Source organism: Trachurus trachurus (genome assembly GCF_905171665.1).
Source record: "Trachurus trachurus genome assembly, chromosome: 11".
NCBI lineage: Eukaryota > Metazoa > Chordata > Actinopteri > Carangiformes > Carangidae > Trachurus > Trachurus trachurus.
Genome location: NC_139904.1, coordinates 8,402,695 through 8,429,908, shown reverse-complemented (window position 1 = coordinate 8,429,908; position 27,214 = coordinate 8,402,695). Strand labels below are relative to the sequence as shown.

General features: G+C 44.5%; 1 protein-coding gene across 1 annotated transcript in view; it reads right to left on the bottom strand.

Annotated features, from left to right (window-relative positions):
• LOC310993912 (uncharacterized protein) overlaps window positions 1-13,269 on the bottom strand; it is a gene marked incomplete at both ends in the record, with an annotated part of 40,224 nt that extends 26,955 nt beyond the window's left edge. Inside the window, 7 exons of the mRNA XM_083982390.1 lie at window positions 6,163-6,388; window positions 6,812-7,204; window positions 7,835-7,882; window positions 8,297-8,347; window positions 8,636-8,683; window positions 9,326-9,426; window positions 13,233-13,269. Of these exons, the coding sequence (XP_083838516.1) occupies window positions 6,163-6,388; window positions 6,812-7,204; window positions 7,835-7,882; window positions 8,297-8,347; window positions 8,636-8,683; window positions 9,326-9,426; window positions 13,233-13,269 (904 nt within the window). The remainder of the gene's footprint in view (window positions 1-6,162; window positions 6,389-6,811; window positions 7,205-7,834; window positions 7,883-8,296; window positions 8,348-8,635; window positions 8,684-9,325; window positions 9,427-13,232) is intronic.
• Window positions 13,270-27,214: the final 13,945 nt, after the last annotated feature.

Genomic DNA, 27,214 nt, shown 5'->3' with positions numbered 1-27,214 from the left:
ATGTGCTTGTAGTTGTGGCAGCTGTAGTTGTTGTTGGGGTAGCTGTGGTTGTCGTTGGGGAGGATGTGGTTGTAGTCGTGGCAGCTGTACTTGTTGTTGTTGGGGTAGCTGTGGTTGTCGTTGGGGAGGGTGTGGTGGTAGTTGTGGCAGATGAAGTTGTTGTTGGGGAGGATGTGGTTGTCGTTGGAGAGGATGTGGTTGTAGTTGGGGAGGATGTGGTTGTAGTTGTGGCAGCTGTACTTGTTGGGGTAGCTGTGGTTGTCGTTGGGGAAGATGTGGTTGTAGTTGTGGTAGCTGTGGTTGTTGTTGGGGTAGCTGTGGTTGTAGATGTGGCAGCTGTAGTTGTCGTTGGGGTTGCTGTGGTTGTAGTTGGGGTTGGTTTGCTTGAAGTTGTGGCAGTTGTAGTATTTGTTGGGGTTGCTGTGGTTGTCGTTGGGGAGGATGTGCTTGTAGTTGTACCAGCTGTAGTTGTTGTGGTCGCTGTGGTTGTCGTTGGAGAGGATGTGGTTGTAGTTGTGGCAGCTGTACTTGTCGTTGGGGTCGCTGTGGTTGTCGTTGGGGAGGATGTGGTTGTAGTTGTGGCAACTGTACTTGTTGTTGGGGTAGCTGTGTTTGTCGTTGGGGAGGGTGTGGTGGTAGTTGTGGCAGGTGTAGTTGTTGTTGGGGTAGCTGTAGTTGTCGTTGGGGAGGATGTGGTTGTAGTTGGGATAGCTGTGGTTGTAGTTGTGGCAGCTGTAGTTGTTGTTGGGGTAGCTGTGGTTGTAGTTGTGGCAGCTGTGGTTGTTGTTGGGGTAGCTGTGGTTGTCGTTGGGGAGGATGGGGTTGTAGTTGTGGCAACTGTCCTTGTTGGGGTCGCTGTGGTTGTCGTTGGCGAGGATGTGCTTGTAGTTGTGGCAGCTGTACTTGTTGTTGGGGTAGCTGTGGTTGTCGTTGGGGAGGATGTGGTTGTAGTTGTGGCAGCTGTACTTGTTGTTGGGGTAGCTGTGGTTGTCGTTGGGGAGGATGTTGTTGTAGTTGTGGCAGCTGTACTTGTTGTTGGGGTAGCTGTGGTTGTCGTTTGGGAGGATGTTGTTGTAGTTGTGGCAGCTGTACTTGTTGTTGGGGTAGCTGTAGTTGTCGTTGGGGAGGATGTGGTTGTCGTTGGAGAGGATGTGGTTGTAGTTGGGGAGGATGTGGTTGTAGTTGTGGCAGCTGTACTTGTTGTTGGGGTAGCTGTGGTTGTCGTTGGGGAAGATGTGGTTGTAGTTGGGGTAGCTGTGGTTGTAGTTGTGGCAGCTGTGGTTGTTGTTGGGGTAGCTGTGGTTGTCGTTGGGGAGGGTGTGGTTGTAGTTGTGGCAACTGTATTTGTTGTTGGGGTCGCTGTGGTTGTCGTTGGGGAGGATGTGGTTGTAGTTGTGGCAACTGTACTTGTTGGGGTAGCTGTGGTTGTCGTTGGGGAGGGTGTGGTGGTAGTTGTGGCAGGTGTAGTTGTTGTTGGGGAGGATGTGGTTGTAGTTGGGATAGCTGTGGTTGTAGTTGTGGCAGCTGTAGTTGTTGTTGGGGTAGCTGTGGTTGTAGTTGTGGCAGCTGTGGTTGTTGTTGGGGTAGCTGTGGTTGTCGTTGGGGAGGGTGTGGTTGTAGTTGGGATAGCTGTGGTTGTAGTTGTGGCAGCTGTAGTTGTTGTTGGGGTTGCTGTGGTTGTCGTTGGGGAGGATGTGGTTGTAGTTGGGATAGCTGTGGTTGTAGTTGTGGCAGCTGTAGTTGTTGTTGGGGTAGCTGTGGTTGTAGTTGTGGCAGCTGTGGTTGTTGTTGGGGTAGCTGTGGTTGTCGTTGGGGAGGGTGTGGTTGTAGTTGTGGCAACTGTATTTGTTGTTGGGGTCGCTGTGGTTGTCGTTGGGGAGGATGTGGTTGTAGTTGTGGCAACTGTCCTTGTTGGGGTCGCTGTGGTTGTCGTTGGCGAGGATGTGCTTGTAGTTGTGGCAGCTGTAGTTGTTGTTGGGGTAGCTGTGGTTGTCGTTGGGGAGGATGTGGTTGTAGTCGTGGCAGCTGTACTTGTTGTTGTTGAGGTAGCTGTGGTTGTCGTTGGGGAGGGTGTGGTTGTAGTTGTGGCAGATGAAGTTGTTGTTGGGGAGGATGTGGTTGTCGTTGGAGAGGATGTGGTTGTAGTTGGGGAGGATGTGGTTGTAGTTGTGGCAGCTGTACTTGTTGTTGGGGTAGCTGTGGTTGTCGTTGGGGAAGATGTGGTTGTAGTTGTGGCAGCTGTGGTTGTTGTTGGAGTAGCTGTGGTTGTAGATGTGGCAGCTGTTGTTGTCGTTGGGGTAGCTGTGGTTGTCGTTGGGGAGGGTGTGGTTGTAGTTGTGGCAACTGTATTTGTTGTTGGGGTCGCTGTGGTTGTCGTTGGGGAGGATGTGGTTGTAGTTGTGGCAACTGTCCTTGTTGGGGTCGCTCTGGTTGTCGTTGGCGAGGATGTGCTTGTAGTTGTGGCAGCTGTACTTTTTGTTGTTGGGGTAGCTGTGGTTGTCGTTGGGGAGGGTGTGGTGGTAGTTGTGGCAGATGTAGTTGTTGTTGGGGAGGATGTGGTTGTCGTTGGAGATGATGTGATTGTAGTTGGGGAGGATGTGGTTGTAGTTGTGGCAGCTGTACTTGTTGTTGGGGTAGCTGTGGTTGTCGTTGGGGAAGATGTGGTTGTAGTTGTGGCAGCTGTGGTTGTTGTTGGAGTAGCTGTGGTTGTAGATGTGGCAGCTGTAGTTGTCGTTGGGGTCGCTGTGGTTGTCGTTGGGGTTGGTTTGCTTGAAGTTGTGGCAACTGTAGTATTTGTTGGGGTTGCTGTGGTTGTCGTTGGGGAGGATGTGCTTGTAGTTGTGCCAGCTGTAGTTGTTGTTGTGGTCGCTGTGGTTGTCGTTGGTGAGGATGTGGTTGTAGTTGTGGCAGCTGTACTTGTTGTTGGGGTAGCTGTGGTTGTCGTTGGGGAGGATGTGGTTGTAGTTGTGGCAGGTGTAGTTGTTGTTGGGGTAGCTGTAGTTGTCGTTGGGGAGGATGTGGTTGTCGTTGGAGAGGATGTGGTTGTAGTTGGGGAGGATGTGGTTGTAGTTGTGGCAGCTGTACTTGTTGTTGGGGTAGCTGTGGTTGTCGTTGGGGAAGATGTGGTTGTAGTTGTGCCATCTGTAGTTGTCATTGGGATAGATGTGGTTGTTGTTGGGGTAGGTGTAGTTGTCATTGGGGAGGATGTGGTTGTCGTTGGGGAGGATGTGGTTGTAATTGTGGCAGCAGTAATTGTTGTTGGGGTAGCTGTGGTTGTAGTTGTGCCAGCTGTAGTTGTTGTTGGGGTAGCTGTGGTTGTAGTTGTGGCAGCAGTGGTTGTTGTTGGGGTAGCTGTAGTTGTTGTTGCGGTAGCTGTGGTTGTCGTTGGGGAGGGTGTGGTGGTAGTTGTGGCAGGTGTAGTTGTTGTTGGGGTAGCTGTAGTTGTCGTTGGGGAGGATGTGGTTGTAGTTGGGATAGCTGTGGTTGTAGTTGTGGCAGCTGTAGTTGTTGTTGGGGTAGCTGTGGTTGTAGTTGTGGCAGCTGTGGTTGTTGTTGGGGTAGCTGTGGTTGTCGTTGGGGAGGGTGTGGTTGTAGTTGTGGCAACTGTATTTGTTGTTGGGGTCGCTGTGGTTGTCGTTGGGGAGGATGTGGTTGTTGTTGGCGAGGATGTGCTTGTAGTTGTGGCAACTGTCCTTGTTGGGGTCGCTGTGGTTGTGGTTGGCGAGGATGTGCTTGTAGTTGTGGCAGCTGTAGTTGTTGTTGGGGTAGCTGTGGTTGTCGTTGGAGAGGATGTGGTTGTAGTTGGGGAGGATGTGGTTGTAGTCGTGGCAGCTGTACTTGTTGTTGTTGGGGTAGCTGTGGTTGTCGTTGGGGAGGGTGTGGTGGTAGTTGTGGCAGATGAAGTTGTTGTTGGGGAGGATGTGGTTGTCGTTGGGGAGGATGTGGTTGTTGTTGGCGAGGATGTGCTTGTAGTTGTGGCAACTGTCCTTGTTGGGGTCGCTGTGGTTGTGGTTGGCGAGGATGTGCTTGTAGTTGTGGCAGCTGTAGTTGTTGTTGGGGTAGCTGTGGTTGTCGTTGGAGAGGATGTGGTTGTAGTTGGGGAGGATGTGGTTGTAGTTGTGACAGCTGTAGTTGTTGTTGGGGTAGCTGTGGTTGTAGTTGTGGCAGCTGTGGTTGTTGTTGGGGTAGCTGTGGTTGTCGTTGGCGAGGATGTGCTTGTAGTTGTGGCAGCTGTAGTTGTTGTTGGGGTAGCTGTGGTTGTCGTTGGGGAGGATGTGGTTGTAGTCGTGGCAGCTGTACTTGTTGTTGTTGGGGTAGCTGTGGTTGTCGTTGGGGAGGGTGTGGTGGTAGTTGTGGCAGATGAAGTTGTTGTTGGGGAGGATGTGGTTGTCGTTGGAGAGGATGTGGTTGTAGTTGGGGAGGATGTGGTTGTAGTTGTGGCAGCTGTACTTGTTGGGGTAGCTGTGGTTGTCGTTGGGGAAGATGTGGTTGTAGTTGTGGTAGCTGTGGTTGTTGTTGGGGTAGCTGTGGTTGTAGATGTGGCAGCTGTAGTTGTCGTTGGGGTTGCTGTGGTTGTAGTTGGGGTTGGTTTGCTTGAAGTTGTGGCAGCTGTAGTATTTGTTGGGGTTGCTGTGGTTGTCGTTGGGGAGGATGTGCTTGTAGTTGTGCCAGCTGTAGTTGTTGTTGTGGTCGCTGTGGTTGTCGTTGGAGAGGATGTGGTTGTAGTTGTGGCAGCTGTACTTGTCGTTGGGGTAGCTGTGGTGGTCGTTGGGGAGGATGTGGTTGTAGTTGTGGCAGGTGTAGTTGTTGTTGGGGTAGCTGTAGTTGTCGTTGGGGAGGATGTGGTTGTCGTTGGAGAGGATGTGGTTGTAGTTGGGGAGGATGTGGTTGTAGTTGTGGCAGCTGTGGTTGTTGTTGGGGTAGCTGTGGTTGTCGTTGGGGAGGGTGTGGTTGTAGTTGTGGCAACTGTATTTGTTGTTGGGGTCGCTGTGGTTGTCGTTGGGGAGGATGTGGTTGTAGTTGTGGCAACTGTACTTGTTGTTGGGGTAGCTGTGTTTGTCGTTGGGGAGGGTGTGGTGGTAGTTGTGGCAGGTGTAGTTGTTGTTGGGGTAGCTGTAGTTGTCGTTGGGGAGGATGTGGTTGTAGTTGGGATAGCTGTGGTTGTAGTTGTGGCAGCTGTAGTTGTTGTTGGGGTAGCTGTGGTTGTAGTTGTGGCAGCTGTGGTTGTTGTTGGGGTAGCTGTGGTTGTCGTTGGGGAGGATGTGGTTGTAGTTGTGGCAACAGTACTTGTTGGGGTCGCTGTGGTTGTCGTTGGCGAGGATGTGCTTGTAGTTGTGGCAGCTGTACTTGTTGTTGGGGTAGCTGTGGTTGTCGTTGGGGAGGATGTGGTTGTAGTTGTGGCAGCTGTACTTGTTGTTGGGGTAGCTGTGGTTGTCGTTGGGGAGGATGTTGTTGTAGTTGTGGCAGCTGTACTTGTTGTTGGGGTAGCTGTGGTTGTCGTTGGGGAGGATGTTGTTGTAGTTGTGGCAGCTGTACTTGTTGTTTGGGTAGCTGTAGTTGTCGTTGGGGAGGATGTGGTTGTCGTTGGAGAGGATGTGGTTGTAGTTGGGGAGGATGTGGTTGTAGTTGTGGCAGCTGTACTTGTTGTTGGGGTAGCTGTGGTTGTCGTTGGGGAAGATGTGGTTGTAGTTGGGGTAGCTGTGGTTGTAGTTGTGGCAGCTGTGGTTGTTGTTGGGGTAGCTGTGGTTGTCGTTGGGGAGGGTGTGGTTGTAGTTGTGGCAACTGTATTTGTTGTTGGGGTCGCTGTGGTTGTCGTTGGGGAGGATGTGGTTGTAGTTGTGGCAACTGTACTTGTTGGGGTAGCTGTGGTTGTCGTTGGGGAGGGTGTGGTGGTAGTTGTGGCAGGTGTAGTTGTTGTTGGGGAGGATGTGGTTGTAGTTGGGATAGCTGTGGTTGTAGTTGTGGCAGCTGTAGTTGTTGTTGGGGTAGCTGTGGTTGTAGTTGTGGCAGCTGTGGTTGTTGTTGGGGTAGCTGTGGTTGTCGTTGGGGAGGGTGTGGTTGTAGTTGGGATAGCTGTGGTTGTAGTTGTGGCAGCTGTAGTTGTTGTTGGGGTTGCTGTGGTTGTCGTTGGGGAGGATGTGGTTGTAGTTGGGATAGCTGTGCTTGTAGTTGTGGCAGCTGTAGTTGTTGTTGGGGTAGCTGTGGTTGTCGTTGGAGAGGATGTGGTTGTAGTTGGGGAGGATGTGGTTGTAGTTGTGGCAGCTGTAGTTGTTGTTGGGGTAGCTGTGGTTGTAGTTGTGGTAGCTGTGGTTGTTGTTGGGGTAGCTGTGGTTGTCGTTGGCGAGGTTGTGCTTGTAGTTGTGGCAGCTGTAGTTGTTGTTGGGGTAGCTGTGGTTGTCGTTGGGGAGGATGTGGTTGTAGTCGTGGCAGCTGTACTTGTTGTTGTTGGGGTAGCTGTGGTTGTCGTTGGGGAGGGTGTGGTGGTAGTTGTGGCAGATGAAGTTGTTGTTGGGGAGGATGTGGTTGTCGTTGGAGAGGATGTGGTTGTAGTTGGGGAGGATGTGGTTGTAGTTGTGGCAGCTGTACTTGTTTGGGTAGCTGTGGTTGTCGTTGGGGAAGATGTGGTTGTAGTTGTGGTAGCTGTGGTTGTTGTTGGGGTAGCTGTGGTTGTAGATGTGGCAGCTGTAGTTGTCGTTGGGGTTGCTGTGGTTGTAGTTGGGGTTGGTTTGCTTGAAGTTGTGGCAGCTGTAGTATTTGTTGGGGTTGCTGTGGTTGTCGTTGGGGAGGATGTGCTTGTAGTTGTACCAGCTGTAGTTGTTGTGGTCGCTGTGGTTGTCGTTGGAGAGGATGTGGTTGTAGTTGTGGCAGCTGTACTTGTCGTTGGGGTAGCTGTGGTTGTCGTTGGGGAGGATGTGGTTGTAGTTGTGGCAGGTGTAGTTGTTGTTGGGGTAGCTGTAGTTGTCGTTGGGGAGGATGTGGTTGTCGTTGGAGAGGATGTGGTTGTAGTTGGGGAGGATGTGGTTGTAGTTGTGGCAGCTGTACTTGTTGTTGGGGTAGCTGTGGTTGTCGTTGGGGAAGATGTGGTTGTAGTTGGGGTAGCTGTGGTTGTAGTTGTGGCAGCTGTGGTTGTTGTTGGGGTAGCTGTGGTTGTCGTTGGGGAGGGTGTGGTTGTAGTTGTGGCAACTGTATTTGTTGTTGGGGTCGCTGTGGTTGTCGTTGGGGAGGATGTGGTTGTAGTTGTGGCAACTGTACTTGTTGTTGGGGTAGCTGTGGTTGTCGTTGGGGAAGATGTGGTTGTAGTTGGGGTAGCTGTGGTTGTAGTTGTGGCAGCTGTGGTTGTTGTTGGGGTAGCTGTGGTTGTCGTTGGGGAGGGTGTGGTTGTAGTTGTGGCAACTGTATTTGTTGTTGGGGTCGCTGTGGTTGTCGTTGGGGAGGATGTGGTTGTAGTTGTGGCAACTGTACTTGTTGGGGTAGCTGTGGTTGTCGTTGGGGAGGGTGTGGTGGTAGTTGTGGCAGGTGTAGTTGTTGTTGGGGAGGATGTGGTTGTAGTTGGGATAGCTGTGGTTGTAGTTGTGGCAGCTGTAGTTGTTGTTGGGGTAGCTGTGGTTGTAGTTGTGGCAGCTGTGGTTGTTGTTGGGGTAGCTGTGGTTGTCGTTGGGGAGGGTGTGGTTGTAGTTGGGATAGCTGTGGTTGTAGTTGTGGCAGCTGTAGTTGTTGTTGGGGTTGCTGTGGTTGTCGTTGGGGAGGATGTGGTTGTAGTTGGGATAGCTGTGGTTGTAGTTGTGGCAGCTGTAGTTGTTGTTGGGGTAGCTGTGGTTGTAGTTGTGGCAGCTGTGGTTGTTGTTGGGGTAGCTGTGGTTGTCGTTGGGGAGGGTGTGGTTGTAGTTGTGGCAACTGTATTTGTTGTTGGGGTCGCTGTGGTTGTCGTTGGGGAGGATGTGGTTGTAGTTGTGGCAACTGTCCTTGTTGGGGTCGCTGTGGTTGTCGTTGGCGAGGATGTGCTTGTAGTTGTGGCAGCTGTAGTTGTTGTTGGGGTAGCTGTGGTTGTCGTTGGGGAGGATGTGGTTGTAGTCGTGGCAGCTGTACTTGTTGTTGTTGAGGTAGCTGTGGTTGTCGTTGGGGAGGGTGTGGTGGTAGTTGTGGCAGATGAAGTTGTTGTTGGGGAGGATGTGGTTGTCGTTGGAGAGGATGTGGTTGTAGTTGTGGCAGCTGTACTTGTTGTTGGGGTAGCTGTGGTTGTCGTTGGGGAAGATGTGGTTGTAGTTGTGGCAGCTGTGGTTGTTGTTGGAGTAGCTGTGGTTGTAGATGTGGCAGCTGTAGTTGTCGTTGGGGAGGGTGTGGTTGTAGTTGTGGCAACTGTATTTGTTGTTGGGGTCGCTGTGGTTGTCGTTGGGGAGGATGTGGTTGTAGTTGTGGCAACTGTCCTTGTTGGGGTCGCTCTGGTTGTCGTTGGCGAGGATGTGCTTGTAGTTGTGGCAGCTGTACTTGTTGTTGTTGGGGTAGCTGTGGTTGTCGTTGGGGAGGGTGTGGTGGTAGTTGTGGCAGATGTAGTTGTTGTTGGGGAGGATGTGGTTGTCGTTGGAGATGATGTGATTGTAGTTGGGGAGGATGTGGTTGTAGTTGTGGCAGCTGTACTTGTTGTTGGGGTAGCTGTGGTTGTCGTTGGGGAAGATGTGGTTGTAGTTGTGGCAGCTGTGGTTGTTGTTGGAGTAGCTGTGGTTGTAGATGTGGCAGCTGTAGTTGTCGTTGGGGTCGCTGTGGTTGTCGTTGGGGTTGGTTTGCTTGAAGTTGTGGCAGCTGTAGTATTTGTTGGGGTTGCTGTGGTTGTCGTTGGGGAGGATGTGCTTGTAGTTGTGACAGCTGTAGTTGTTGTTGTGGTCGCTGTGGTTGTCGTTGGTGAGGATGTGGTTGTAGTTGTGGCAGCTGTACTTGTTGTTGGGGTAGCTGTGGTTGTCGTTGGGGAGGATGTGGTTGTAGTTGTGGCAGGTGTAGTTGTTGTTGGGGTAGCTGTAGTTGTCGTTGGGGAGGATGTGGTTGTCGTTGGAGAGGATGTGGTTGTAGTTGGGGAGGATGTGGTTGTAGTTGTGGCAGCTGTACTTGTTGTTGGGGTAGCTGTGGTTGTCGTTGGGGAAGATGTGGTTGTAGTTGGGGTAGCAGTGGTTGTAGTTGTGGCAGCTGTTGTTGTTGTTGGGGTAGCTGTGGTTGTCGTTGGGGAGGGTGTGGTTGTAGTTGTGGCAACTGTATTTGTTGTTGGGGTCGCTGTGGTTGTCGTTGGGGAGGATGTGGTTGTAGTTGTGGCAACTCTACTTGTTGTTGGGGTAGCTGTGGTTGTCGTTGGGGAGGGTGTGGTGGTAGTTGTGGCAGGTGTAGTTGTTGTTGGGGTAGCTGTAGTTGTCGTTGGGGAGGATGTGGTTGTAGTTGGGATAGCTGTGGTTGTAGTTGTGGCAGCTGTAGTTGTTGTTGGGGTAGCTGTGGTTGTAGTTGTGGCAGCTGTGGTTGTTGTTGGGGTAGCTGTGGTTGTCGTTGGGGAGGGTGTGGTTGTAGTTGTGGCAACTGTATTTGTTGTTGGGGTCGCTGTGGTTGTCGTTGGGGAGGATGTGGTTGTAGTTGTGGCAACTGTCCTTGTTGGGGTCGCTGTGGTTGTCGTTGGCGAGGATGTGCTTGTAGTTGTGGCAGCTGTAGTTGTTGTTGGGGTAGCTGTGGTTGTCGTTGGGGAGGATGTGGTTGTAGTCGTGGCAGCTGTACTTGTTGTTGTTGAGGTAGCTGTGGTTGTCGTTGGGGAGGGTGTGGTGGTAGTTGTGGCAGATGAAGTTGTTGTTGGGGAGGATGTGGTTGTCGTTGGAGAGGATGTGGTTGTAGTTGGGGAGGATGTGGTTGTAGTTGTGGCAGCTGTACTTGTTGTTGGGGTAGCTGTGGTTGTCGTTGGGGAAGATGTGGTTGTAGTTGTGGCAGCTGTGGTTGTTGTTGGGGTAGCTGTGGTTGTAGATGTGGCAGCTGTAGTTGTCGTTGGGTTAGTTGTGGTTGTCGTTAGGGAGGATGTGGTTGTAGTTGTGGCAACTCTACTTGTTGTTGGGGTAGCTGTGGTTGTCGTTGGGGAGGGTGTGGTGGTAGTTGTGGCAGGTGTAGTTGTTGTTGGGGTAGCTGTAGTTGTCGTTGGGGAGGATGTGGTTGTAGTTGGGATAGCTGTGGTTGTAGTTGTGGCAGCTGTAGTTGTTGTTGGGGTAGCTGTGGTTGTAGTTGTGGCAGCTGTGGTTGTTGTTGGGGTAGCTGTGGTTGTCGTTGGGGAGGGTGTGGTTGTAGTTGTGGCAACTGTATTTGTTGTTGGGGTCGCTGTGGTTGTCGTTGGGGAGGATGTGGTTGTAGTTGTGGCAACTGTCCTTGTTGGGGTCGCTGTGGTTGTCGTTGGCGAGGATGTGCTTGTAGTTGTGGCAGCTGTAGTTGTTGTTGGGGTAGCTGTGGTTGTCGTTGGGGAGGATGTGGTTGTAGTCGTGGCAGCTGTACTTGTTGTTGTTGAGGTAGCTGTGGTTGTCGTTGGGGAGGGTGTGGTGGTAGTTGTGGCAGATGAAGTTGTTGTTGGGGAGGATGTGGTTGTCGTTGGAGAGGATGTGGTTGTAGTTGGGGAGGATGTGGTTGTAGTTGTGGCAGCTGTACTTGTTGTTGGGGTAGCTGTGGTTGTCGTTGGGGAAGATGTGGTTGTAGTTGTGGCAGCTGTGGTTGTTGTTGGGGTAGCTGTGGTTGTAGATGTGGCAGCTGTAGTTGTCGTTGGGTTAGTTGTGGTTGTCGTTGGGGAGGATGTGGTTGTAGTTGTGGCAACTGTCCTTGTTGGGGTCGCTGTGGTTGTCGTTGGCGAGGATGTGCTTGTAGTTGTGGCAGCTGTAGTTGTTGTTGGGGTAGCTGTGGTTGTCGTTGGGGAGGGTGTGGTTGTAGTTGTGGCAACTGTATTTGTTGTTGGGGTCGCTGTGGTTGTCGTTGGGGAGGATGTGGTTGTAGTTGTGGCAACTGTCCTTGTTGGGGTCGCTGTGGTTGTCGTTGGCGAGGATGTGCTTGTAGTTGTGGCAGCTGTACTTGTTGTTGTTGGGGTAGCTGTGGTTGTCGTTGGGGAGGGTGTGGTGGTAGTTGTGGCAGATGTAGTTGTTGTTGGGGAGGATGTGGTTGTCGTTGGAGAGGATGTGGTTGTAGTTGTGGCAGCTGTACTTTTTGTTGGGGTAGCTGTGGATGTCGTTGGGGAGGGTGTGGTGGTAGTTGTGGCAAGTGTAGATGTTGTTGGGGAGGATGTGGTTGTCGTTGGAGAGGATGTGGTTGTAGTTGGGGAGGATGTTGTTGTAGTCGTGGCAGCTGTAGTTGTTGTCAGGGTAGCTGTGGTTGTAGTTGTGGCAGCTGTGGTTGTTGTTGGGGAGGATGTGGTTGTCGTTGGAGAGGATGTGGTTGTAGTTGGGGAGGATGTGGTTGTAGTTGTGGCAGCTGTACTTGTTGGGGTAGCTGTGGTTGTCGTTGGGGAAGATGTGGTTGTAGTTGTGGTAGCTGTGGTTGTTGTTGGGGTAGCTGTGGTTGTAGATGTGGCAGCTGTAGTTGTCGTTGGGGTTGCTGTGGTTGTAGTTGGGGTTGGTTTGCTTGAAGTTGTGGCAGCTGTAATATTTGTTGGGGTTGCTGTGGTTGTCGTTGGGGAGGATGTGCTTGTAGTTGTGCCAGCTGTAGTTGTTGTTGTGGTCGCTGTGGTTGTCGTTGGAGAGGATGTGGTTGTAGTTGTGGCAGCTGTACTTGTTGTTGGGGTAGCTGTGGTTGTCGTTGGGGAGGATGTGGTTGTAGTTGTGGAAGCTGTACTTGTTGTTGGGGTAGCTGTGGTTGTCGTTGGGGAGGGTGTGGTTGTAGTTGTGGCAGGTGTAGTTGTTGTTGTAGCTGTGGTTGTCGTTGAGGAGGATGTAGTTGTAGTTGTGGCAGCTGTAGTTGTTGTTGGGGTAGCTGTGGTTGTAGTTGTGGCAGCTGTGGTTGTTGTTGGGGTAGCTGTGGTTGTAGTTGGGGAGGATGTGGTTGTAGTTGTTGCAGCTGTAGTTGTTGTTGGGATCGCTGTGGTTGTCGTTGGGGTTGGTGTGCTTGTAGTTGTGGCAGCTGTAGTTGTTGTTGGGGTAGCTGTGGTTGTCGTTGGGGTTGGTGTGGTTGTAGTTGTGGCAGCTGTAGTTGTTGTTGGGGTCGCTGTGGTTGTCGTTGGGGTTGGTGTGCTTGTAGTTGTGGCATCTTTAGTTGTTGTCGGTGTCGCTGTGGTTGTCGTTGGGGAGGATGTGGTTGTAGTTGTGGCAGCTGTACTTGTTGGGGTAGCTGTGGTTGTCGTTGGGGAAGATGTGGTTGTAGTTGTGGCAAGTGTAGTTGTTGTTGGGGTAGCTGTGGTTGTAGTTGTGGCAGCAGTGGCTGTTGTTGGGGTAGCTGTAGTTGTTGTTGCGGTAGCTGTGGTTGTCGTTGGGGAGGATGTGGTTGTAGGCCTAGTTGTGGCAGCTGCAGTTGTTGTTGGCATCACTGTTGCTGTCGTTGGGGAGGATGTGGTTGTAGTTGTGCCAGCTGTAGTTGTTGTTGGGGTAGCTGTAGTTGTAGTTGTGGCAGCTGTAGTTGTTGTTGGGGTAGTTGTGGTTGTCGTTGGGGAGGATGTGGTTGTAGTTGTGGCAGCTGTGGTTGTCGTAGGGGAGGATGTGGTTGTAGTTGTGGCAGCTGTGGTTGTCGTTGGGGAGGATGTGGTTGTAGTTGTGGCAGCTGTAGTTGTTGTTGGTGTAGCTGTGGTTGTCGTTGGGGAGGGTGTGGTTGTAGTTGTGGCAGCTGTAGTTGTCGTTGGGGTAGCTATGGTTGTAGTTGTGGCAGCTGTAGTTGTCGTTGGGGTAGCTATGGTTGTAGTTGTGGCAGCTCTAGTTGTTGTTGGGGTAGCGGTGGTTGTCGTTGGCGAGGATGTGCTTGTAGTTGTGGCAGCCATTGTTGCCGGGGTAGCTGTGGTTGTTGTAGTGGCAGTTGTTCTATAAGCAGCTGTGGTTGTTGTCGTGGCAACTGTAGTTGTTGTGGCAACTGTAGTTGTTGTAGTTGCAGCTGTTGTTGTTGTCGGGGGGGATGTGGTTGTAGTTTCTCCAGTTGTTGTTGTTGTTGCAGAAGCTGTGATTGTTGTGGCAGATGTACATATTACTGCAAAATTCAGTCTTTGGATGTTTGTATTGTTATTTGTCTGTATTCATCTTTTTTAAATATATCGTTGAACTTACCAACACACAGCAAAATGATGATACAGATCTTCTTCATTGTGGTAGAGTTTTTCAGGCACCTTTTAATAAAAAATGTGTGTGTGTTTATATTCATATATATAAAATTCTTCTTTATAATTCTTTTTAGTTTGCTTCAGGTTTGACAAGGCTTGACAGTCATTCATTTATAAATGGCTTGAGAAAATGTCTTAAAACCTGCCTTGGTATAAATTATTATTTCCTTCATTTTTTAATTTTCTTTCGCATCCATTGTTTTAGCTAAAAAATACCAACAATTTCTATTTAATTGACAAATATTATGTTGTTCAAACTAGGGTGTTCATTGTACCATGAATATTCCATGAATATTCAAGGTTTAACTAACTAGCAGAGAAGTTCCAGAATTACAATAATACACAGTAAATGCAATAAGAAAGTGTGTCATATTTCAAACAAAGATCACCAGGACACACAAAAAGGACAAAGGTTTTTGTCATTATAATACTTACCAAGTTTTTCTGGTGTGCAGTTTTCCTCACTGCCGTGGCTGAAGTTGTCTTATTCCACCTGTTCAGTATCTTTTGCTGTATGTTGTCTTTTGCTGAATCACCAGCAGTCTTTATAGCCACATTACATGCATGATGACATTGGAATGAGAAGAAATACAGTCCATGATGGATGGATGATGGATGATAGATGATGGATGTGAGTAATGTTTTCTCTGCTGTTTTAGGTGTGGTGAAAACATATTCATCGTTCATTTATTTGGCTGATATTTTAAGTGGAAAAAGAAACTGGCTCAGTAGCATTTCATTCAGTATACAATGTTGGGTTTAGTCTCCATCTGCTCACTTTTCACTTCTAAGTGTCATTATGGAAAATTGACAATTTTAATGAAAAAATACACTTTGTGTATAAAATTTAAACTCTGTTTTGATTACAATATTTCAGGACAAACCATAAACCTTCACTTAACCCCAACAACACACATCCATACTTTTTTTTTTTTTTAAGTATATTTTTTGGCTTTTATGCCTTTATTTGATAGCCATAGTAGAGATAGACAGGAAAGGGGGAGGCAGAGAGAGGGGGAATGACATGCAGGAAAGATCTGCCTGACGCGGGATTCGAACCGGGGATGCCTGCGTTGAGGACTGTAGCCTCTACATGGGGCGGCCGCCTTAACCACTGCACCACGCACCGCTCCAACACACATCCATACTTGTACAAAAGTTTACTATCCCTTTACTAGAACCTTGACCTAAATCTACTCCTGTCTCTTACCCTGCAAAGCCCATCGTGTCCTCACCGTGAGGCACCTTAAGCACATTGTCATCTTTCTTTCTGCTTCCTCATCTTTAATTTCTTTCAATATTTCTTCCTGCTTAATCTCGTTCTGCCTTCCTGCTGTCCTTCCCGCCTTACTCCTTTCCTTATTAGCTTTAGTGAAAGAATGAAAAGCACAAAATACCCTGAAAAACTATTGATAACTTCATTGCAATCATGTGTGTTCTCTTTCTGTTTCTCCTGGCCACACTCTTTGATTTACACAGCACTCTCCTGGCTACACTGTCACTTGAATTATCTTACACATTTTTAATCACATCCTCTGTTTTCTCTTAGTTTCAGGAGGTGACCAAGCAAGACTATGAGAATACACCTACACAGCAGAGTGAGGAGCATATTATAAATGGGATCCTCCCAATCCAGTGGGTGTAACTTTAATTCTCTTGTGTTAACTCTTGGTTCCATCATCCTGGCAGCTGACGTTCTCTGCTTTAAGAAAACATTCATCAAATAGTTTGCTATTATACATCAGTGAGCTAGTCCTGTGGAATCAGTTGGGTTTGATTATGTTTGTCCTGTGTCACACATTGACGACACCTTCAAAGATGGCCTTGATTTCTTTCATATATTTTATTTTCTTCCTTTATGTTTGTACTGTGTGCACCTACTGCTCAGATTAAGCCCTGTTTATTGTACAGGCATTGACAAACATTGACATTTTGGCACTGCATCAAAAAAAATTAAAAAATAGTTATGGGAGCTTAGACAAGGTAGTTTTTTTTAAGACCCAGATAACTTTAGGTGCATCTTTTTCAACTGTGCACAACTGTGCTGCACAAATAACTGCATGACAGACAGACACACACATTTGTCATTACAATTATAATAAAAAACAAACAAAATCTTTTTTTGTGTAGGTTGTCACATCATATCTCCCACACAAGAAGTTATGCAGACAATCTAACATTTGCATACTGCTGTAAAACTCATTTTTTCAACTCTAAAAGTAAAAAAAAAAAAAAAAAAAAATCCAAGCTGCACTAAGTAACCATGGCCCATTATTTTATTGTTTTTATATTTTTGCATAGAACATACTGTATGAGAGTACAGGTGTGTTTTGATGCCCAAACCACACTAGAAAAACCATCAGTCTGGGGCAGGTTTTCTTGTATGTTTGTTTTTTTGGGGGGGAATTGTCACATAGAATTTGCCCTGAAAGCACAGAAAAGCTGTAGGTTTTACAATGTACAACAGTGTTATTTTTGACATGTTTTGATTTTTATGTCCCCTGGAAACATTTATAATTCACAGCACATTATGAAAAACACTAATTATATTAAAAAATGGTAAAAGAGGGAAACAAAGAACATGCAAACAAATTAATTAATTCACATTTTTCAAAAAGTAATTCATACAAAACCATCAGAACAATGCAATGTAAATGTAAAATATTTATCATTATGAGATACTTTTCTCTCTGGGTTTCACTGATATCGTTGTTGCCATTGTAGTGGTTGTTGTGATAACAGTGTAAAAATCCATGTTTATTATATTATTATATATGGGTGACTGTGGGTGACTGTGGCTGACTCTGTCAAAGTGTCCTTGGGCAACTTACCTCCCCAATCTGTGCATTGGGTGTGTGAATGAGTAGATTTCAAGTGCTGTCTGAATGTGTGTGAAAGGTTGACTGTGGGTGTGAAGTGCTTTGAGTGGTCCTATAAGAGCAAGTCCATTTACCATTTATTATATTATTATATTTATTGTATGCACCACAGTAGAGTAGCACTCCCAATCTCATTGTATTTTAATGTGCAAAAACAATAAAGGCAGTTAATTCAATTCAATTCAGCGTTTTGAATTTGTAGATATTTTACGTCAGTATCCTGAAATCTGTTGTTCTGTTAAGTTTAGAGTGTCCAAGAATGGAAAACATTCATTTAAACACAAAAGGTGTTCTGTTTATAGATAACAAACAAGCTTGTGTGTTTCAGGACACACCTGTCCTGTACACACCCGGTGCACAGGAGGTGTGTACAGTGCTTTTTAAGTAAATGCAATCATTATCATCAGTTCACCGCCTGCATAACTTCACACCTCTTCCTGTTTGTCTTCTCTCCACAACACCATTCACAGCCGCACTCTTCCTGCAGTTTCATTATTTTGGTTTTCTACTGACAAAGGTCATCTTAAGAATAAACCTCTGACCCTGTGAGACCAAAATGATACAGGCATATTTCCTCTGCAGTAGTATGATAGCAGCTATACTTGAGAATCAGATCCACTCAATTGTGGTGATTTTCTAAAACAAGTGCATCTTTATGTCCTGCGCATCAGTGGTTTGGTCTTTTTTCTTTTTCTTTTTTTTTCATCCACTTGAATTTGCCAGCCTGAATGTGAGAGCACAATTAAAATTTGCTGTTAAAACCTCTGTGCAAAACTTCCGTTGACAATATGTTGATTTTAATTGCGTACCCTTTAATAACCTTCCTTTTACTGTATAATCGGCTCAGGACAAGCCTCAACTGGCCATTGTGTTGTTTTGATAATACATTCTGTACTGGCCTTTATTTGTCCTTCAATACTGTCAGTTCATAACAGTTGCATGACACAAAAATGGCCTCTGCATGAAGAGGTTAATTGTGACCAGACTTTTGTATTGGTGCATTGTTCTCGTCACTGAATGAGAATTCTATCATAGCCCCACCATGGCTGCATGTACAGTATGTGCTATTTTAGTGGCAGAAAAATACACACACTTGACAATGAGACGTGAGTTAATCCTGTTCACATATTCAAAGGAGTTCCAAAAAGTTTTAAGTTCCTTATGAAAAACCTTCACACACTTCCTCTTCACTTCAGTGTTATTTAATACACAGAAACTGATGTGGCACTGAAATAATCATTATTACGTCAGATACCTCATACCCATTTCAACCCAGCATTCATCAGAGGCAATACATCCCACAGGCCGGTGGGTTTTGAGGGGTTAACATTGCCAAGTCTGGCCATAAGGTAAATTTACAGAGCATCTGTTAATTTTAATGTATTCGTAGTTGTAGTGACAGTAGTGACAGTTTGTCTCGATCCTGGTCGAGATGGACTCTGGATTTTTTCTCAAGACCACAGCTGCATGACATCTTTTTTTCTTTTTTTTTAATTGCAAATGTGTCTCTGTCATTCACTCACTTTGCTTTATGTAATGTAATTCAATAACTTTAAGACAATTAAAACTGTAATTGTATGCTTGTGTAACCATCTGAAAAACCTGGTTGCACCAGTGTCAAAAGTGGGAGAATTTAGCAGGTTCTGTGTTATTCTGTTCAATCCATACTTTGGTATCGATTTTATGTAAGACCATCTCTTTTTTTAGCTGAGGATTAATGGAAATATCAAGCCACATCATTATTACAAGGACTGGTACTGAATATATGAATGGTCTTGAAAATGGTCTTGGTTTGGTCTTGGACAACACTAGAATGTAGAATCCAGTGTATTTGGATTGAATTGGATCATACAGGTACAGGGTAGAAAGTTTATTGTCCGTATTTCTAGCGGCGCGTGTGGAGATTATCTTCTTGCATCAATTAGATTTTTAATTTAAACCTTAGGGCATGCACGTAATGAGTTGTGATTTTATACAATTACTTTCAAGATGGGATAATTATATCACACAGAGATGATATGGTGTTGACACCACTTAGAAATAAAAACTGAATCCTGTCTGTTATGTTTAGTGATGCAGTGACTTTTGTATTGAGGAGTTGTTCCATTCCTATTTGTTTTGTTTCTAATTCTGTCTGCAGACAAAAGCACTGACCTATGGTTGTGTCTATTTGTGTGTGTGTGAGAGAGAGAGATCGATGATTAAGATATCACTGTAGGGCATGACGACAAACACAACAACTGTGTTGCCAAATAACTGTGTGACACATTGATACACACATATGTCATTAAAATATATGTTACACATGCATATTATTATACATGTCATGTCAGATATTAAATATGATATGGGTTTTGATGTAATCCTAAAAGTATGGAGAAAGAGATCTAAGAACAGAATCCTGATTTATTTTACAATATTGAGTGAATCACTCATTCATTCATTTCATATGATTTAAATGACATTAGTTCAAATGTATGCTCCATACGTGTATGAGATTGTTATATTTTCAAAATTTTAAACATCACGGTGTGTATTTTTTTATATTTCGTTTTTAAATGTAATAATGTAACAATATATCACACTGTAATTCACTTGCAATGTCATCAATTTTATTATGTATGTTTGTGTATACGTTCACAGTATAATGTATTATAATGCAGTCTTTATATGTTTATAGTGTATTCGAAATACAGTATATGCATATATGTTTAGTACTGCACTTCACTCTCTGACTCTTCTGTAGAATTCAGCCTTGTGATGGCCAATTTCTGATTTTAACATCAGAAAAAATACATCAAGACACCTCCCGTGTAGTAACAAAACATGTAACTGGCCTTCCGAAACCAGTTTTAACTCTACCGTATCTCTGTTGCTTTTCTTTCCGTTAGTTTGATAATGTCCCTGACTTGCGCAATGTGATCTAACAAAACAGAAACAGTGTTCACACAGGTTTTGACGTCATGATTCAGCCTCTGCATGTCACTGCTGCAGCAAACAAGTTTAACCACCAGCTATTCACCATTTGCAATAGAGGGAGGACTTCATGTCATGTCAGCTGTGATCTGTATTATAAGATAAACACTATGCTATTGTGTGTTATTTTAATCTCTAATTATAACTTGCTTGAAATGGAGTCTGAGGACCGTATGGGAGTTTATTACAATATTAACAGATTTTTTTTTTGCTGATATATCTAATATTTATCAGCTTGTATCAATATAAATACAAACACAATTTCCTACAAAAATACAAAGTGGACTTAATGTACAAGAGACATGTTATTGGTACAACATTAAACCAGAAATAGTATAGTAGTATCTAATCCATCTAATGAAAATGCACCTTCCTGCTGTGTTTGCTCTTTCAGAATGCTTGTAATGAAAACAGACATGGGAAATAAAAACAGATAGCTGCATATCATATTGTACAATTTTATTCTCATGTGTGTTGTAGTTTGGCAGGTGTGTTTAGTTTCTTTTAATTCTCTTTTTTCATGTTTTGTTTTCAGTGGTTTGTTGTTGCCATGAAAGTTTCCAGAGCAGTGAGGGAGAAATTATAACTGCCGATTTGTGGTTGTTACCCCAAAACAGGCGTAAGACATCTTGCTCTGTGGGAATGTGCAATAGTCTTTGCAGGGGATGGGCAGCAAGTGAACAGTTGTTTGTCAGGATCCCAAACTCCCAGTCCAACTGGTTGGAGATTTTTTTTTCTTACTTCATTCATCAACAGGATTGTTCCCTTGTGAGTCTGAACAAAGTTCATTCCTCCTTTTCACAGTAGAGCGTTGATTTGAGTCCTTTGGGTGCCTCTAGTGGCCAGGGTCAGGAGGAACAAGTGTGAATCTAACACATGCCTATATAACAGGCTTTTACATTGATATTTTTAATATTTATCAAGTTGTATGCAGCATTCTTTTACAATGATGAACCCATTGTTGGTGTTTGTGTGTGTGGTAATACATAGTAGTAGTAATACATAAAATATCAAATCGAAACATAACCAAGTTTAAATAAAATCAATCAGAAGAGGACTATAATGTTGATGGTGTATGAATGTTTGTCTGAGGTGTATCAAAAGTGCATGGATGCTGTTTATGGTCTGAAAAAGTATGTGGCAGCAGGTGAGGAAACTGCATTAAAAGAAACAAAGTACATGGAAATCCAAGAGCTCTGTCCAGTGGTTTCCCCAGTTAGCCATATTGTTCCCTGTCAAGACTTAAGGCTGTCACATACATCACACAGTGCAAAGGGTTTGTGAACCTGAGTATTTTTTGGGTTTTTTTTTGTTTTTTTTCAGATTATGGGGCCGAAACCCACTTTGTCAGGTTGTTATTCAGGTTCCCATCAAATGTTGCTTTCATTGCGGAAAAATTGCTGACTTATAACGTCGGCAGCATTCCAAGCAGAAAGCTCGATACCTGCCTGAAGGGAAGTTTAATCAAAGTCTTACAATGTAAACAAAATTATAACATACATACAGTAGTGATGACAGTTCTATTGTTAGTTACACCCATGTGCTGGTCTATTCTGTGAAAACAAGTCACACCCCACACGTAGCAGAGATCACAAGAAACAGGGACTGTATGACTACTGCAGTGTTTTTTTCAACATTTTATCATTTCTGTGTGACGTAGCCAGAGTAGAGTGAATGTTTTTTTTTTCACTTTTTATTGATGGATAGAACCTTTAGATAAACAATCATCTCTTTTTCAAAGGGGGTCCAACACAAACACATACAACAGTCACAGTAATATACATAACATAATACACATAAGCATTCATATACACACCCATACATCAATCAGAAATATTTGTCTTATATAATTATATAATAAGTAATATAATAGTTACAGTATATAAGACATAACATTGTTGTAGAATACATACAACACATGACAATACGTAGTACAATTTATGTATAGTTTCATTCTCTTTGCTGCTGTCCATGGGAAAATGGAAGAAAAAAGTAACTCTCTTGTGAGGCAACAGTGCTAAACACTGCACCACCGTGCCGCGGTGAGAAAAACGAGAGAAAATAATCACTTAAACCAAATGAGAGACGTTTGTATCTATTATACTGGAGATTATAAATCTAAGTTGACCAAGAAATCCCAACCGATTGTCATTTTAAAAAGCTTCCACTTAGTTCTGGGTGGATGGTGCATAAAAGCCTAAAGCAACTATGACAGGTTAGCGTTAGATAAACATAATACACCACACCGGTCAAACATGTTTTAGACTCTCGGGTGCTCCTTGGTGATGACTTATTAATAAATGAATGATTGATTATTGAATAGTAATTCCACAGCAAGAACTCCACTACACTTAAAAACGATGGGAGTGGTGAGTTTTCAATTCTGAACTTTCTTTGGGACAGCTTGCTGGCAGAGCACCACATGGGTCATGCCTGACTGCATGTTGCAGGTGTGGTCTGCAAGCAAGGTATGTAATTCAAATTCCTTTATTATGCAACACCTTTGACATATCGAGGCCTATTGAAGGAGTTTCTGCATAGTTCTAGGCGCAGTGTGCTGAAATGCCCTGAAGGTGGAGATACTTACCTGTGGAATCACACAGAGGTGATTTGAGTAAACTATAAATCTGTCTTTCAAAGGAGGTTAAATCGAAAGCAACTGGACTTAGTTATTTGTCTAGGAAGACGTTTCACCTCTCATCCAAGAGGCTTCATCAGTTCATGTACGCAGCTGACCAGGCTGGGACTGGTCCAACTATCTGGTGTGGAGACTCACTATTTAACCTCTTGTGTGGGCGTTTCACAAGGGTGATGATGTCACTGGTTCCCTTTTGTGCTCCAAGTGCCAACGACAGTAGTTGGAGTGACAGTCGTTGGTGGGAAGTTGGTTTCGACTTCGTTAGTGCCCTATTGTGTTCTAACGACAGTCGTTGGAGTCACTTGCCACTTGTGAACAGTAGTTGTTCTTTGAGGCTAGATTGTTGAGTCTCCTGGGAAGGGATGAAAGGGCAGCATTGTAAATTGGGGATAGGTGGTGTCTCAGACCTCCTCCCCTGTTGAGGGTTGGTTGACCAACCAGCTAGGACTGGGGTGGTGCGTGGTGCAGTGGTTAAGGCGGCCGGCCAATGTAGAGGCTACAGTCCTCAACGCAGGCGTCCCCGGTTCGAGTCCCGCATCGGGCAGACCTTTCTGCATGTCATTCCCCCCTCTCTCTGCCTCCCCCTTTCCTGTCTATCTCACTGTGCTATCAAATAAAAGCCAAAAAAAAAAAGAAAAGCTAAGACTGATTTGATTTGTTGTTTGGCTATCAACAATGGTTTCTTCTGTAATTGGAGTAATTGCCTAATTACTCTGCATAACGCCTTCCTTGAGTCAATTACTAATTGCTACCTGCACAGCAGTTCACACTTTCAGCTGTGAAGTGTTGTTACCGGTCTCTAATTTTACTCTGGACTATAGAGCCTATAGTTTAACCTTAGTTCTGAGAAAATGAACTCTCAGTGATGTTTGAAATGGCTCCCCATTATATATTTTAGCTGCCAAAAATATAACTGTTCTGTGTGTTTTAATTATGTTTTAATGAAATTGGATAATGTCATAGTTTTTACAGTGTAGCATTTCTTACACATTTTTCATTGTGTGTGTGTGTGCAAATTAATTATCATCAATATTTTATTACATAAAAAAAGAAAAATAATCCATCTCCTAACTCCAGTCACCTGGAAAGAAGGCTGCAGTGGTTTTGTGCTTGCAACAGAGAAGCTGTAAATAGTTGTGACAACCGTAGATGACCCTACCTGGGAATGCTGCACAGTTAAAACTTGTTTAACAACTTTTCTTTTTTTTACTGAGAAACCTTTACTGTAAGTCAGGGTGGGTTAACACAGAATCATTAAAACATGTCTTGCAGCAAAGATCAGGATCATCACTTTACTTTGTCTGGATGCGGTGGCCGTTCGTGTTGAAGGGTTTTCATTGGTCACGGTCTAGACTGGAGCAAGACCACCACTTTTGTCCTCATGCCACATGATAGGCTACATCTATCAAAGTGGGCTGCAAAGACACACCCGTGTTTATTTTCTACATCTAAAGTCAAATTCCGATCATAAAAGCACCAGAAGTGTTAGAAGAAAAAAGTGCCAACTGAAACAACTCTGCAGATGTTCCTCAGCTCTCCATTAATTGCTGCACTGTCAAACTCTGTAAAATGTCGCTCCACAAGTTCAACATCTCTAACATCCAGGCATTCAGCATCCAATTAACAGAAACGGTTCAGTGTACACCCACCCCTCCAATCATGATAACTTACATTCTTTACCAATGAGCTTGCATCTTATGAGTTTAAAGACACTAAGAGGCAGACAGCAGAGATATGCTACAGCAGGAGACGAGGGGAAGGAGACTCATTTCAACATCCAAGTGAGTCTTCATGAGGATTTAGAATCAAGATCTTATTCGACAAAATATTTAATAAGTGAGTTATTTTGATTTAATGTCAATAACTTACTCGCTTTTTCATTTGGGAATGGATTTATGAAGAGAATCAGCTGAGGCTGAGGTTTTTCAGTCGATGCACATTTTTCCAGAAGTATGGAAACACACAAATCAAAGGATTCATCTTTGAGAATCGAATGTCTTTTTGCTTCTTCTTTTATTTTGTTTCATTTTTTACATTAACTGGATATTTTGTCTGATGATACAATCCCTTGTACCATCGAAACTTCATGGTTGGAAACTTCACCAATGTGAGGATTTGCCTTATAAATTCAACGACTTTGGATTTGGAGCCTAAACTCTGAGCATTTGTTGTAATTTTGATTTTGATTAATTTGATGAATTTCATTTGATTATTTTGATGAGGATGATCATTTCTGGCTACTTGAATTCAGTGAGAAAGAAAATAATTCTATTCTATCGAATTCCCAGTCAGGATTTCGCAAAAAACACAGTACTACCACTGCAGCCTTGAAGGTTATAAATGATATAACAGAAGCCTTAGATAATAAGCAGCTTTTTATAGACTTTTCTAAGGCTTTTGATACTGTGGGCTATGACATTTTGACTGAATGTCTTACAGCAGTTGGGTTTTCTGTACATGCAATTGGATGGTTTGCAAACTATCTTAAAGAGGAACTAAGCAGGATTTCTCTCGTGGCTATGCTACATTTTTACCTTAATTAAAAAGCTCCGGAGTAATTGTGATCGTTAACTACATGACTTGTGACTTGTTACGAGTGAGAACGGAGGCCATCTGCCTTCACCTGGCGTCTCACGGCTAAAAACCAACCTTGCAAGTGGGATTGTTTTCTTTCTTTTTTTAACAAAGTGTGCTCCTGAGGGATAAGCTCAGGTTGAGATTTGCTGCATTATACAGTCATGTCAAGAAAAGTCAGTCTCAACTCTCGTTAGAGTTGTGTGTGTTGGGCTTTATTACTTTCTTGTTCTAATATCAAAAGCGGTTTGCCACTTAAACAATCTGCATGATGTTGACACCATGTTCTGACACTGCCTCTTCACAACATTTTTTTAATGTTCAACTACCCCTTATTAAGCAATGACTTGTATGCAAGTCTGCCTGCAAAGAATGTGGACCATACCATTTAGAAAGCAACCAACCTGAGCAAAAGGTGCATGTAAATTCAGCGTTTTATAAAGGAAGCAAAAACCCTCAATGCCTAAGTGGCTAGGGCTTAGCCTACATGCTTTACAAAATTTTTTCTAAAAGAACCAGAGGCATGCATTTTTTGTTTTGTTATTGTCAACATTACTGTAAATAGTAGGGTGGAGTGAGTATAGTTGAGACATGTGTACAGTTGAAACACCCTTAATATCTCTCCCGCGCTGCAAGGCTGAGCCACCATTTTTACTCAGCAAATGCATATTAGCATCCTCTTTGGTTGTGGGAAATTTGAAGAGTTTTAGCATCTCCAGTCCAAAGATATCAGCAAAAGTCTTTTTACTAGGGTAAGAATTTCACTTTACCACGTCCCTTCCACAACGAATAGCTTATTATCCTTTTGTGACCATCAAACATAACCTACATCATTGCAAACATTATTTTGTGCCCTAAAAACTCACATATTTCATGCTATCCTACTATGTTAGGTCACTGCACAATCTAGAGAAATACACAAAGTGGTCAGCAGGGTACAGTTGAGACACAACGTCTCAACTGTACCCTGATAGAGTTCTATTACATCACATCACTGTTAAGTTGTGCATTGTAGGCTACGATAACATGTTATAAGTCATAATAAGACCAAAAAAACAAAGAAAATGGAAAAAAAACTAATATTTGTGATACCTGAACAGTGTTATATTAATATACAGTACTATTAATATTATAATTTTATGTTATATAATAATATTTATATTAATAATACAATAATATTCCATTGTTTTTAATTTTGATGAAGAGGAATACATTTATATTGAAATAGCTTGTCAAATTGTCATTCTAAAGAAAGTTTATTGCATTTACAATTCATGTTAAGTCATCATCAATGGGTTTCAATGGTGTCTCAACTGTACCATGGTACCGTCTCAACTGTACACGTATGGGGTATGGTTGAGATGACCATGGTAAAAAATGCACCTCATGTTTATGACCTGACTGTGGAAAAAATAAACAAATAATAAATGATATTCTTCAATAATAACTTAGTATACAAACAAATTAAACAGCATATGAATAATCACTTATTTTCAGTGTATAGTTTTTTTTGCAATATCTGTTCAAAAATGGAAAATCAAAAAGTGTCTCAAACGTACTCGGTCTACCCTAATAACCTAATTTCTTTTCTTTTCTTTTTTGTTGTTGTTGTTTGTTTGTTTTTACAGGACATGGTCCAATGTAGTTTGGGAGAAGAAAGCAAAGGACACCATAAATCAATCAGAATGGTGCTCAAGGCTTTCATCTTTGTCTTTATGCTGATTGGTGAGTATTACAAAACTTGAGTAACCAAACTTGAAGTATCTGACTGAATTCTGACTAAACTATTCAATGCAAAACAGCATTCAACATCCAGCCCGCCGAGGGAAGCCTGAAACTCAGGTGTCCCAGAAGTGTAATCACAGTGACTCAAACAACCCATCTAACAACAACCATAGCAGGAGGACTGACAAACCTGTCGACAACTGAAGCTACGACACCATCACCACCATCACCGGAGACCGTAACAGCAGCAGCAACAGCGACAGCAGCAGCAATAGCAGCAACTGCAGCAGCGACAGCAGCAACAGCAGCAGTAGTCACGACTGGGGGCCCCTCGGAAAAAGCTGCAGCAGCAGCAGAGGACGCTGCCATAGCTGCACAACAAGCAGCATTGGCTTCTGCAGCAGCAGTGAATGGCCAGCTATCACCAACAGAGGCAGCAAGACTTGCAGACATTGCAGCCAAGGCAACCAAAGCAGCAGCAACTGCAATAAAACAGGCAGCTGAGTCATCACCAGAAATTAAAGCAGAAGTTGTGGAAAAAATAGCAGAGGCAACATTAAATGTATCAGCAGCAGCAGAGGCAGCAGCAGATGCAGCAGCAAAGGCTGCCTCTGCACAAACAGGAGAAGCTGCACATGAAGCTGCAGCTGACGCAAGAGAGGCAGCAGCAGCTGCAGCAAGGGCTCTGGCAGTCATACAGGCAGCATTAAAAGCAGCCAGTGGTTCAACAACTGATGGAAACAAAACAACAGAAATAATGCAGTTAACCGTTTTTGCAGCAGAGACAGCAGCGGATATGGCCATAGCAACAGCAGCTAAAGCAGGAGAAGCAGCTGAAGCTGCAGCAGCTGCTGCAACAGCAACGACTGGAGAAACAGCCGCTGAGAAGGCGACGGAAGCAGCTGAAGCAGCTGAAGCTGCAACAGCTACAGCGAAGGCAGCTGCAGCTGCAGGAAGAGCAGCAGCAGTTGCTGCTGCAGCAGCCATTGCTGCAGTAACACAACCCACAACAACAACTACACTGGCAACAACAACTGGCTCAGTTGCAACAAATGAGTCCCTACCACTTGCCACAGCCATAACAGCAGCAACAGCAGCAGCCACAGCAGCAACAAATGCAGCAACAGCAGTAGCAGC